At 45.7% G+C, this 13,835-nt stretch overlaps 1 protein-coding gene across 3 annotated transcripts; it reads right to left on the bottom strand.

Moving 5' to 3' along the window:
- Positions 1-210: 210 nt before the first annotated feature.
- DYRK2 (dual specificity tyrosine phosphorylation regulated kinase 2) lies at positions 211-13,537 on the bottom strand. 3 transcript variants are annotated; one of them, XM_047065461.1, is made up of 3 exons: positions 13,465-13,537; positions 12,701-12,849; positions 211-5,728 (listed from the first exon to the last, which is right to left on the bottom strand). In XM_047065461.1, the coding sequence occupies exons 1-3, from the start codon at positions 13,511-13,513 to the stop codon at positions 4,121-4,123; spliced, it is 1,806 nt and encodes a 601-aa protein (XP_046921417.1). In that variant the 5' UTR covers positions 13,514-13,537; the 3' UTR covers positions 211-4,120. The 3 variants fall into 3 exon arrangements, with proteins under 3 accessions (XP_046921417.1, XP_046921418.1, XP_046921420.1); XM_047065462.1 differs by lacking the exon at positions 13,465-13,537 and adding an exon at positions 9,127-9,176 and having other exon boundaries at positions 12,701-12,759; XM_047065464.1 differs by lacking the exon at positions 12,701-12,849 and having other exon boundaries at positions 13,465-13,528.
- Positions 13,538-13,835: the final 298 nt, after the last annotated feature.

Below are 13,835 nucleotides of genomic sequence, written 5' to 3'. Positions count from 1 at the left end.
ATTACAGGTGAAGGAATAGGGTATCCTGAGAAAAGCAAGAGTTGCCTGCTAAAACTTTATTCTTAAGATTTGCAAATTTATATTGAACTAACAAAAAAAGCCAACTGTAGCTGACAATGTTTGCCTTCTAAACTCTCTCCAGGCCACCAGACCAAGAATATCACCAGAAAAAATCAGGAGTTAAATTATAGTTAGAAAAGGGGAGAAAAGTAAGGTAGGACATTAAATTTTTATTCTGAAATTATCTCTGGCCACGACAATAAAATGTAACAAATATTCACTGAACAGTCTTACTCCTGTCTTCAGCTGTACAATACATACAGTATCATAGAACTGGCCACTAGGATTAAAATCCACCAGAACATATTTCATGTTAAGTGGCGACAGCAGCATCTCACAGAAATGTTTACATACATATGTACACAGTCCACATTCAACCATTTTCACATATTTTCAGTACACACAGTTGCAGCATATTTCAGTCACGTGTCTAAGATGTTGCTCGATGAAAACCCAAGCCACTGCCTAGACAGAACTGTAGCAGTTGAGCTGAGTATAATTACAATTAATTTTATATATGTCCATAGCAGAGAGATGTACAAGCCCCTAAGAAACAGAGTTGACAAATACTTTTTTTTTAAATGCTACCACAGCATTATGTTGGGCGATATTAAAACCTTTACCAACCAAATCAGTTTTTTTTTTAAGTCTTCTGCTTACCAGAAATATTCTTGATGAGAAAAATTACAAAAATGAATGCTCTCTTTAAAATAATTCACACTTTGAAGATTCCAATATGGCCCAATGCTACTGATGCCTAAAGTGTTGCCTAACCTCCTGATGGAGTCCTTTAACACGACTCCAAACCACCCATTAAGTTTAAAAGTGGCTTAAGTGCCTTGCACCCAAATTGTAAAAATCCCTGGCCATCCGTACTAGAGCCAGGCACATATAAAAGGAATGCACTTTGGTTCATACCAAATGCCCTGGGATTAATCACACTATAAAATTAAATGGTTTGAGGTAAATTTTTACAAATACAGTTGATTTTTGTCTAGTGTTACCATAACAAAAAAATATCATTTAAAAAATCAGTCTGATGTTAAGATACAACAAAGACCATCTTTAACCCCTTAAACATAGGAATTTCCTGTGTAACTAACCAAATGGTTACCTTTTTCAATGCCTGATGATGATTCACGCCTTATGGTTTCTATTAAGGCCTGTAAGTAACTGGATATTTAAGACAGATGTATCTTTGCAGAGCTGGGTTCCATCCTTACTGCCGGGTATTCAAAGAGTTAAAGAGGCCAAAAAATGCATGCCCTACAACATGGCATTCAGAACAAAAGGCACATTGTTAACACTAAGGGCACAACTTCTCCTCTACTGTTGATCTGCACTGTCCTGCATCACGGTGCTGTTCCCCTGTCGTAGCAACGCACTTAAGAGGTGATGCGCACTGTGGAGGTGCCAGAAACGGAGCCAGATGAGACTGCAACCGAAGACAAGACACTGTGCTAGTCTGAAGTCTGAAAACAGCTCAGACATCCCTAGACACTGGTAACCTGTGAGACCGAGGACTGTTTCCAAGCCAACTCCTAGTAGCCTATTAGAGCCCTTCATTTGTTTTAAAATCACAGAGATGCAACGTTTTTCTTTTTTTGATATAAATAAGCCAGAATTTTTTAAAAGCAGCCCTACCACTGAACACTGAACCTAGTGGCTCTTATGAATGAAGTAAATCTCACCGTATTTGGAGGGCGGGGCATAGCGCTGCCCATTATAGTTTGGCTTCAAAGTTTCCGGTTGCATTTGTGAATATCATCACAAATGCACTGTTGGCATCTTAAGTACCAGTTTTATGTGGCGGGGAAAAGACAAGCAGTACTAGTCCATTTATAAATTTTCACATGTATTTTATAGGGAAATTCCTATTAATGGCAGGCTCAGGTTCACGTAAACCTAAATGTGAAAATGAGGGTGGATATGGAAGAGGAGAACTGCAAGGGAAAAACAGCCTTTATGTTTTTGTTTTAAAGAAGCTAACCATCATTCAGAGGCTTATGGTTTTACAAAGCCACCATACCAAGTCTTACACTTCTTATGCCTTTTAAGTCAAAATTTTAATAATAAATACACAATCTTTAAATTCTATAAGCCACTGATTGGGGGTATCGTCACATGAGCATCGTTTAAAAAGCAACTTACTAACATATTATTGCACTTCCACAGATTACACAGAAATGTGTACAACAGGCTAAAGAATCTGACTAGGGGAAAGAAGCTATAATTTCTAAGTACAGAAGTACAAATTAATTTATCAGTGACACCCTTAAATAGTAAAGCAAATATCAACATCACTATCTTATTAATAAGCTAATCTTATTACTGTTTTTTGGCAAATATCTGTAATATTTCCTGAGCGTTTTCTCCATCAAATGACAAAGCCTCAAGATAAGAGTTTTGTTCAAAACTACTTTCTTTTTTCTTTTTTCCTAAGTAAGAGAAACTGTAGGACTAATATTAAAAGAACTTAACCGGAAACTTTCCTGGTCTCGCTGGGGACCATGCTTTAAGTACTTGTAAATCAATTTACAGGCAATACAATAATATCTGTGCATATAAAAGAGTATCCTAATTTATACTACCCAAAACCTATTGTCCAAACAGGCAAAAAAATCTTTCTATATTAAATTGCACATACTAAAAAAATTCTTCCACGTGCCTTGAAATTGATAAATATCACTGCTCATACATTAGTGATAAAATACTTAATTTTTCACTTTGAAAATAATTATTATTCAGAGACGAAAATATTCTTTTACCTCTCAGTTAACTTTTCCAGGTAAAGTGTCATTCCCACAAATACAGTCAGTGCAATCCAAAAGAAAGTAAAATAGAGGAATGCGATCCGTGATTTTCCTAATGATGCAAGTCAAACCATTTAACTTGAGATTGAACTTTTCCTCCTTTAACTACGTTGTTTAAATTGACCTCACTGAAAAGTCACAATGACTTCTGTTCAGCAAGAGGATTTTCAAGCATCTTTCTTTTTAAAGAAAGAGTTGATGCTTTCCCAGGCGAAGAGAACCTTACAGTGGCACCTGAAAAGTGTGAACTCACTCTAACTTGCTAAACCTTCTTTGGAACTATGGAAATCCCCACCTTAAGTAGCTAGGCTGCTGTTCTTTTTTAAACTGGGATATGAAAACAATGGTCATAATCACAGCTGAAATGTCTCTCTTCTGTATTAACAGTCTGGGATATATATGTGAAGGAAGGAAAAAAAAAAAACTAAATGCAAGCAACAGATGTGTAGTGAAAGAGGAACAGAGAGGAGAAAAGCAAAGAGGAGGAACAGTTTATGGAATACATTTTTGTATTTAGGTGCAAAACCAATTCCGTACTATGAGGCTTCTTTACAAACAGGTCGCTGATCATATTAGAAAATCTGGAGGAACGCACATGTTTCCATTTATCCACCCAGGTCTGCTTGGCCAGCTTTTAGAAAGTCAGAATGCTAAGTGGGCATGTCAACTTGGGGACTTTGTGTTTGTCTGACCACTAGTTTAGGAAAAAATTCTCTGAGGTCAGTTCTGCTCATTAATCATTTTTGTCCTGGCCATTCTTCTCCCACCCTCACTACCACCCACGTCACTTATGGGAAACGGAAGCAGGACGTGCTACACCTGTGCGTGAACCAGGAGCATGGCGAGGGAAGGGGGACCTTCCGGGGGGCAACTGCCTGGGGGAGAATATACTATGAACCATAGAAACAGTGAATGTCTTTGACACCAATCTGTAAATGCGCAGCAGTCACGAAGTAATCAATGGCCTGCCACTGATGTTTATTACTCTGCCACACTAAATACAGTAAGGCTCATCATACTTTTAGAACACAAAAACAGTTTCAGGAAGTATAAAAACTTAAAGCATTGTCCCCATGTATTTTATAAAAACAAAATGAACAACTTTCTTACGTTAAAATAAGTGCTGAAAAGATACAAATGAGTTGAGTTATTGAGCAAATAAAAACAGGTCTGAGCTACTCCTTTTCAACCCAGTAAGGCTCAGCAACGTCGTATCTTTCAGATTACCCAGCATCAGGGGACTCAGCTCAGCTAACCAGTTTTGGCAACACTGTCCTCTGCTGAATATTCCCATTGGCATCTGTCATCTGTGCCAAATTAGTCCTCAGTTTGGAAGCTGAGCTGGAAGGTGGAGGTAACTTGGAAATGGATGTGATAGCACCAGTGCTCTCGGTTATCCTTTTCACTGACGTCTTCTCCCCGGTGGGAGGCTTTGGCAACCGCCTCCTCAGCCAGGGATGCCGTAAAGCCTGGCCAGGGGTCATGCGAACCGCAGGATCCCATTCTAAACACTGTTTCAAGAAGTCAAGGAAAAGGGGATCGTCACACCCCTTCAGTGCATTCCCCCACTCTCTGCTCTCCGGTGGGCCCCTCAGTTTCCCCCTCCTGGAACGGCCTCCATTGAGAACCACAGAGCCATCTGAGAGTGTCGTGACAGTGCAGTAACGGGGATAACCCTTGGAGCTCACAAAATTTTTGGCTCGTTTGGATGCATCCAGCAGTTTCTGGGAGGGCATGCCCAACAGTTCAATCATACAAGCCAGCTGGTCCCCTTCATCTTCCCCAGGCAAGAGGGGGTAACCGGTCAGGAGCTCTGCTAAAATGCAACCCAGGCTCCACATATCAATGGGCATGCCGTATCTGGCGCCAAGGATCACTTCCGGAGCCCGATAAAAACGGGACTGAATGTACGTGTAGACGCGCTGATGCTCATAACAACTGGAGCCAAAATCGATCACTTTAATACCACTTCTACCCTGCTGCTTTAATAAAATGTTCTCGGGCTTAAGGTCACAGTGAATTATTCTGTTTTTGTGCAAAGCATCCAAGCACTGCAGAATCGAGTGGGCAAACTTGCGAACCAAAGGCAGGCTGAAGCCCTGGAACTTATTCTTCTTGATGAGCTCATAGAGGTTCATGCTCAGCAGCTCGAACGTCATGCAGATGTGGTTTCGGAAGGTGAAATTCTCCAGCATGTGGATGACATTCATGGTGTTGTCCTTGTCCTGCTTCCGCAGGTGTTCCAGGATCCGAATCTCCTCTGCTGCCTGCCGGTGGAAACGCTTCTCGTTCCGCACCATCTTCAGGGCCACGTGCTGGTGGACTTTGTGGTCATAGGCCTTGACCACCTGCCCAAAGCTTCCCTTCCCAATGACCTTGAGGACCTCGTACCTGTAAGCCACGTGATCGTGGGGCACCTGCACGTATGATCCCTGGTCATCATCATAGCCACCATTGTTGGGCCCACCTGTCATGCCCTGGCGCTTCTTTGCGTTTGGACCCAAGAAGTATATTTCAGGGTAGCTGAAAATCTCGTGGTGTTCAAAGGTGGTTAGTTTTTGCATGTATTGCTTCATTGCTTGTTCGGGTGTCATGGGGGTGGCTTTCACCTTCCCCATGCCTTCCATAGACTTCAGAGAGGTGGAGCTCCCCTGCCGCCTATGGATGCTCTCCAGCTGCCGCTCCGGCACTACCGGCAAGCCCGTCTTACCCACTGTCGTAAGCCCGTTTGGTTGTGTCGTGAGCACTGTCCGCTTGTTACTATTATCCTCAAACAGCTGCTGAACCTGGATCTGTCCGTGGCTGTGGCTGCCGACATGTAAGTGATCGTTCATTGTGTGCTTACTGCCGCCAATCTGGAATTCAGAAAGCAAACGTGAATACAACGGAAGAGGTCTGTCTGTTCAAATGGGGTATTTTTTAAGTCAGCCCCACCCCACCTTTACAGTCCAAATCAGGTTCGCTAAATGGAAAGAGCTGTACGCCCAGGAGGGACCTCATGAACACCCTGACAGGGAGAGTGGATATGGTGCTGACAGTCTCTGATTAAGTAAAGGAAAAAGACTAGTAGACTTGGGAAGGCTACGAAACTTGGGATCCTGAAAAAAGGGACCCCATAAATGCCATACCTATCACACCCCGGATCTTTACAGTAGGTTCCCTGTGGAGGCAGAGGCATCTGTCTTGTTCATTGGTCTACACCTAACACTTAGCATAGGGCCCGGCACACCCCAGGTGTTCCACTCAACCCGTAGGTAAAATGAAACAGGATACAGAAAAAGCTGGAACATGTCATCTTTGTGCTGGCTCCACCTCCTCCAGATCACAGCCCCTTTCACACTTCATTTATTCTCTATTACCACGAGGGCAGAGACCATGGCTGTCTTGTTCACTACTCTCTCTCCCACGTCTAGCTAGTTCGATTCTGAAAACACTAGTGTCTTCCATTCTTGATCTTCTCTACTACTTGAAAAACCGACTACACCTAGGAAGATGTATGATCCACTGACAAAAAAATGTGCACTTTTAGGCTTGAAAGATTCCCATGTGGATATGCATTGTAGAATCTTGTAAACTCCTAATCTATTTTTAAAAAATTTCTGGGCTTCATAGACTGTGATGACCATTTAAGGCCATTCAGCCCAACAAACCAACCACCACAGTTTGGGGCCTTCCTTTGGTCAATGGCTCCACTCTCTTAACAGTGTATTTCTGTGGGCTGCTGGGATACTCAGCTTTCCAACAAGGAACACAAAGCAGCGACTTCTATTTCAGGCACACATACCATCCCTGAACATTCTTGTCTAAACAAAACTGATGGTGCAAGCCAAGGGGCCCCCAGTCTTCTACCAAGAATCTGCTTGGGATTTCCTTCAAGTATTATTATTGCAAAGATGTGAGGGGTGGGACAGCACTAGCAGCCAGGATCCCCTTGGTTAGGAATTCTTCCCAGCCTCAGGCAACCACCCAGAAGTCTTAATGCATCCTGCTTGGTGATTTCTGTGTAAATCTTAAAGATCAATTTGTCATTCACAACCCATCTCATTCACTCAACCGGTATTAGCTAAGGTCTAGGCACAGAAGTGGCAGAGTCCCTGCCCTTCAGGAGCTTATAATCCATTAGGCGAAATCACTTGCCAACAGTATTTTTTCTGTTAGTTTCTTTCTGAATCCTACCTTTTGGGCTCTATATACTACCAAAGAATAAAAACAGTCTGTATAGGTAACACAGCAATTCAAAAAATGGCTCAGAATCACCCGGATTATAAACTGAAATTTCAAGTCCTCCTTAGCAGCCGACCAAGACCTTTGAATTTTCTTTAACTGACATGTAGCCTGCACAGTGACTATATAAGGAGTGGGCTTTCTCTCTGCTTGCTTCTAATAAAACAGAGTAGAATACTGTATAGTACCTGGGCCTGTCTGAGGTGTGATTTCCTAGATTGAGAGATTTTACTACTCAGGCCAATTTTTTGAAGACTTCTGATCAAACCCTTTTATTAAAGTCATTGATGATATTTCATGCTAAGTGATCTTTTGTCGGGTAGCTGGACAGGTTATTTTACGCCCATTCTATGCCAAAAGCAGAACAGTCCATAAAAATGAATTAGGAACTCATGAGTATATAGAAAAGTAGTACAGGCCTGTCCACAGCTTTCGTTCCCAAGTCCTACTCTCTGCACCCCTCCTCCCCACCGTGATCTTTCAAGCACCAGGAAATAGAAAGATCTGAAATTTGAAATACCTCTCTTCTAGAGAACCATTCTCTTCAGGGCGGGAAAGAGTGCTTCAAAAGAAAAACCCCGCTACAAAAAGCATGAGGCTTCACTAGGGACAAAATTAACCTTGAGGCTTTAGGAACTCCTACAAGATAGCAACGTAAAGCATTTTGAGCATCAGAAATTCACTCCAATTTTTCCAACAGCAATCTTAATGTTTTGCACAATTAAAATACAATCACACAAATTTAATTACTAGAGCCAAAGAGGGCTTGACAATTAACTATCAACTCCTGTCTCTCCGACTGCCTTCTCTCGGTCTTCTCAGCTGTCTCAACTATTAGCTCACTTACCCTTGGGTGGGTTCAGGGGTTCCTCAGCATTCAAGCCTCAACTCCCCTGGCCTCTTAATTCCCATAATTCTCCTTAGTTGATCCTGACCACAGCCAGGGCTTCAGCAAGCACCCAAGGACTGACGAGTTCACAGCTCCACTTCCAGCTCAGGCCTGCCTGATCTGGTCTCCTGAGCCCAGGACCCTTGTGTCCAACGACAGATCAGCCGCCTTCCCCACAGGCAATTCAAACTGAACTCATGATTTTCCTTCCAAAACTGTTTCCTCCTCCCATACCCTCAATTTCTGATAAACAAAAGGCTTCTCTTCCACACAGTCACTCAAGCTTGAACATCTGGAAATCCTTCTGAGTCCCCAATAAGCGTTGCTGTCTCTCTATCCTACTCCCTCTCCGCTGACCAGGCCTCACCACCCGCCCACTCCTGAGGTCTCTCACTGGGACAACCCAAGCAGACTCCTCACATGGCCCTGTGCTTCTCAGTCTAGAATTCCTCAAATCACCTTCTCCAAAGTACTTAGAGAGTTGTCATTGAAAAGTGTCAATCTGACACTGACCTCCCTTTTGCTCAAGGCCCACATCTGCACCCCATTTCCACAATTAACCCAAGAATTTACAGGCCAGGACACCAGGTTCTAAAATGTAGCACATAAATGTCCTCAGTCCTTCCTTCCAATGTCATCTACCACTGTTACAATTCTGAGAGTAACAAAGCTGGGTTCCCCAAGACCTGTGGAAACACCATGTCCTCTTATGCTCCTCTGCTTTTGGTGAGGTCATGTTTCACAATGGTTACAAGTCGAGGCCTATTCAATTAAACACACGGGGGATGAAGCCTAGCTCTGTCACTTACTAGAAGTGCGACCTTGGGCAATTCATCTCTCGGAACCTCAGTAGGCTTGTCTGTAAAAAGGCAACAGAGCTCCTCATCAGAGCTATAGGATTAAATACGTTAAATAAAATGTATAAAGTGCTTAGTAAAGAAGAGCTGTTATCATCCTTCCCAAAGGCTGCTTGGAATCTCCTTCCTCACTATGTCTCCATGGCAAACTCCCACTCAGCCTTCAGGGTCCAGTTCAACTCTCACCTCTTCTGTGAAACTTCCCCTTTCCTTGCTCTCTTTCAGACCACTGTTAACACCTATTTCATCTTATTGTAAGTGTTTTAACACCTAATGTACCCACCTGGCTGTGAGCAATTCCAGGGCAGGGTCACCTCTTATCTTTGTAAGTCCCTATTAACATAAACCCAGACATACAGTAAGCACTCGGTAAATATCTGTTGAATGGAAGAACACAGGTCAATAAATCCTTGTTAACTGATACCTCTCTGAATTGTATTTGGGAACTACTCTTGTACCTTCATAAGAACACAGGAAGTTAATGCCCAGGGAATTAGGGATGTCCCTAGCGATCCAAGTCACAAGACATTAGATTAGGCTCACAGTGCATCAGCAGAGACTTAAAGGCAAATGATAGCCAGTTAAAAGGTACCTGTAGCAGGTCAGTTAAACACCTAAAAGCAATGTGTGGAATCTTAACAACTTTCCAGCGTTAAGGAGATTCTGTTGAGAGGCTATAGAAAAGAAGGTCTTTGATCTCAAATACTGTAGGACTCGAAAATCACAATGAAATTCAGAAGCGCAATTAGCTGATTTATTAAAAACAAAAGGTGGGGGGAGATTTAGAGGAGCCACGGTATTTCCAGAACACATATGCCAGGCCTACATAACCGTAAGAATATTAAAAGCCCCTTACTCTCAGCCTCTTGAGGTCTGAGCACGTGGCTTATTCCTGTTTGCCACTGCTCATCTAGCATGGTTGTCACATTTAAAAATATACACAGAGCGAATGCAATTGTTAGATATGTACAACGTAGGGGTTAAAACAGAGACCTACAAAAGCCTTCTCTGACCATAAAATAGTTCAGTATTAAAAATTATATAAGAACAATAGTCTAACCAGCTTAATCTCTTCCAATAATAAAGTAGAAAATAGGAGACTGTGTTAACATTTTGGAGCATTTGAAAACTTCCCTGAGGTCATCTTAGAAATGCTGTACAGTGTTATGGGAACAGAATTGAGTGCAAAAAGGTTGGAATTTTGGCTCCTCCTCAAACACAGAGAGCCTGTGTGGCTCTGAGTCAAATACCTACTTTTTCTTCTTCAAAATATTACTATTTTTTTAAATGAGAATACTCATTCTTTTTTTAATCCCAATTATTTTATAAAGGTAAAGCTGGTAACTAGAGACTGCTGTAAACATTAGAACAGTTATGAAAGTGATAAAATACTAATATTTGGGAATTAAGAAAAGTATATTATTATTTCCAATACAACATCAAAAGAAAAAAAAAAAACTTAATAGGAATCCACACAGTGACTGGGTACACTATTCAGACAAACAGAAATAAACAGAACAACTACATATACAATAATATATCCATGGAGACAGGGAACAAAAGGGCAATGGACTAAATAAATTCCAAAGTTCATACTCTTTATAATCATATATTTACCCTCCTGTATATACTTTACAAGCGGAAATGTGGACAAGTTCCTGTGACAAGATCATTTTTCTCTCCTTAATACCCTTTTCCCCCTTATTCTAAACCCAAGTGTAATTGCTGTGGAAGAAACAACTAAAAACTTACAAGCACCTGAAAGACACATGGGACTATGGCTCTGCAAAAGTTCCTGCATTTGTAATGAAATGAACACAACTTCCTAGGAGAAGTGATGTCAAGCAAGAGGTAGAAGCTAGGCTCAGGAAGGCCTGGCTTTAGCTCCAGCCTTGATAGGAACTGCCTAGGGAATCTTGACCAAACCAGTTAACCTGTCAGACTGTTTCCTCATCTGTAAAATGAAGGAGTAGAACCAGAAAAATACTGTGTTGTTTTTTTTAAAAAAACTTTCCTTTTCCACAAAATCTGCAATGTTGTGCAAATAAAATCAAAACTAAGCCACAATCAAAATCTAACTCTACACTTTCCAAACCAAGTGTCCAACGATCAATAATAGCACGGGGATTTCAACTGGAAGTTTAAAACAGGTAAATCAGCCAGATACCACAGCAAAACACAAGCATCCATTGCTGGGAGTCCTGAGAAGGAACGTCACATTTTTTCATCTCTGGTGCACCACGGCCTGTTCCTGCAGTGGACACCTTTTGTTTTCTCTAATCTGATTACATATTTCTATTGGAAAAAGGCTCTGATCTAAGAAAGCCCACTCTTGGAATCCAGATGAAAACCTAGTACTTCCTTCCCAGGTCACATCAGGTCACGTGATTACATCCACACACGGAAAAAAGTGGATGTTCTATTTTAAAATTCTCAGATGATTCCAAACCAAACAAACCAACCAACCCAAACCCCTAAAACGAATGGCAATTCCTCAACTAAAACGTCACCATAACAGGAACGTTCAACCATAAGGTATCAACCAGCCTACTTGACAAATTCTCTTCCACCATCAACAGTGCAACACAGATCAGTTAACTTCTGTGTAATGAATTCTCAGCCCCTGGTCACATGTTTGGAGGGGGGAGGGTAGGGAGAAGGAAGAGAGAGAAGGGAGGGAGGGAGAGAATGAATCTCTAACAGAACGGTTTCCTATAAAACTTGTACCCATCTGTCCAGGTCTAAGGGGAGATACCCCACTGGAGCCATCCTCTCACAAAGTCTCCTCTAATAAAGAAGTTTCCCCATAACACATGACCCTCAGAGCTGCATCTCTGTAGGCTGGAAATGGCCTTTTTCTACAAGAACTCAACTTTCGCTAGGCAAATGAAGCCATATCCCTACCAAGCATCCCTCACATAGAACCACTTAGGCCATTCCTATGGAGGATCCAATCGGAAATAAGACCTGGGAAACCGTCAGCTCCTCCAGAAGTGCACACCTTCTCTAAGCTGGCAGTCACCTTCCAAGGGCGATCTCTGGGAGCTGAGAAAAGGTACATGCTGAAGTCAAATCCAGTTTGCCAATCTGCAGCCACTAGTCCCACGATGGGCTGTCCCCTCCCTCTCCACCTACAGAGGGACCGCAGCACCTGCCGGGTGCCCTTCCCTTCTCACTTCCAAAGCAAAGCCAGCTCTTTCCTTTTGAATAATATCCAAATGCAGAATCCTACAAGGGTGGCTGGTTGTTTTGACTGCTGCTGTGGCTCTTATTTTTGTTAATGTTAATTACAATTTCTGTTGTGCTCAAACCTGTAGCACTCATAAAACATGCTTCCACACGCGGGGGACAATTGGCGGTGCTCCCTGCTGGCTGGAGCCAGGCCTGGGAGGCTCTTTGGGGGATCGATTTTCCGGGCAGGACAGCCTGACTGTCCCCTAACACATATCTGTTCTATAAATACCCACTACCCAGTGGTTGGGGGGAGGGGAGGGGCTGGGGGATGTTTACCCGGTCAAGGAAAGGAGCTCTGGAAAGCAACGACGAAAAAGGAGGGAAAAAAGAAGGAAAGCAGCAAGGAGGAAGTTCCGAGGAAGAGGAGCGCAGGGGTGGGCGGGCTTCGGAGGGGAAGTGAGGGGCCCACGCCACGAATCTTCCTTTGTGGCTGCAGCTCTCGGTTCGCCCAAGTTGCATAGGGTGGCGTCCAGGAGAGGCCACTAGCCAGGGGCGTGGAGATACTCGCACTTCGACCTCTCTTCTCCCGGCGTCAGAACCCCACAAGTCCGGGTGTTTATGCCCCGGGCCCCTCCCGCACCCCTGCCCCCCCCCCCGCGGCCTCCCGCGGGGCTGGGTCTCACCGTGTGGGCTGCGGCGGCCGCGTTGCTGGCCCGGAGAGGCGGCAGGGCGATCGGGGAGGGCGGGCCGGTCCCCACTCCGCTCCGGGGAGCCCCCGCACCGAGCCCCGGGGAAGCCTGAAGCTGACGAACGGCGCTGTCCCCTCCTCTGCCTGGGAGCCACGCACGGGAGGAGACAAAAGAGGGTCAGGGGGGAGAAAGTCACCCAGAACCCGTCGCCCCGCCCCACCCCTCTGGGTAGCTAACCCCGCTCTCCCTGAGAGAGAGACGGGACGGTAAAAACGGGCGTCCGGGGAAATGAAAGGGCGCCCGGGTCACGGATCCCCGGCGCGCACCCCCAGGCGGGGCTCGGGCAGCTGCAAAGTTAAGTCGGGCGCCGGCGCTCGAGTTCGCGACCCCGCGGCGGGGCCGGGCTGGGCCGGGGCCGGGCGGCCCACGTTGCAAGCGGCCACAGGCCGGGAAAGGGGTTGGACCGCCGACAAGGGCGCGACGGCCTGCCTCGCCGGGCCCCGGGAGGGGGCAGGCCCGGGACGGCCCTCGCCGGCCGGGTCGGAGGGCTCCACTCGGAGGAGCCCCGGGGCCGGGGTGCAACAATGAGCGGAGCCGAGGCGAGGGCGCGCCGTCCGCCCCGGGGCCCCGCCACCGCGCAGACTTTGTTCGAGGTCCCGCAGGCAGCGGGCGCCCGCGCCACGAGGGCTGGACCCGGGGCGCGCGGGGTGCCGCCGGGGGCGGCGCCGGGGGCGGCGTGGCGGCCAGGCCCTCCTTACCGGTCGGGTAGGCGGCGGGAGCGGCGGCCGAAGGTTTCCTGGTTAACATGGCCGCTGGAGAAGAAAATGCATTTCAGGGCTGCCGTCTCCGCCGCCGCCGCCCGTCCTGCTGCTACTTCTCGCGGCCGCCGCCGCCTCCGGGTCGCCCCTCTCGCGGGTCTCCGGCGCTTCCTCGCCGCCTCGCGTCAGCTACAGCCAGACACACACAGTCCGCTGCATCCCCGCGGCCCGGGCCCGCCGCCGCGAGTCCCCCGCTCTCCTCCTCGCCGCCGCCGCCGCCGTCCTCCTCTTCCTCGGGCGGCTGCAGCACCCCCCGGCCCGTGCACATGCCTCGCCCTCCCCTGCGCGCCGCTGGCCTCCCCGAGTCCCTC

The sequence above is a fragment of the Lynx rufus genome, unplaced genomic scaffold (assembly GCF_022079265.1).
Source record: "Lynx rufus isolate CCGP_SWC_20201006 ecotype Redwood Valley unplaced genomic scaffold, mLynRuf1.p SCAF_7, whole genome shotgun sequence".
Taxonomy (NCBI): domain Eukaryota; kingdom Metazoa; phylum Chordata; class Mammalia; order Carnivora; family Felidae; genus Lynx; species Lynx rufus.
The sequence above is the reverse complement of the archived record's forward strand: the minus strand, read 5'-3'. Positions and strand labels throughout refer to the sequence as shown.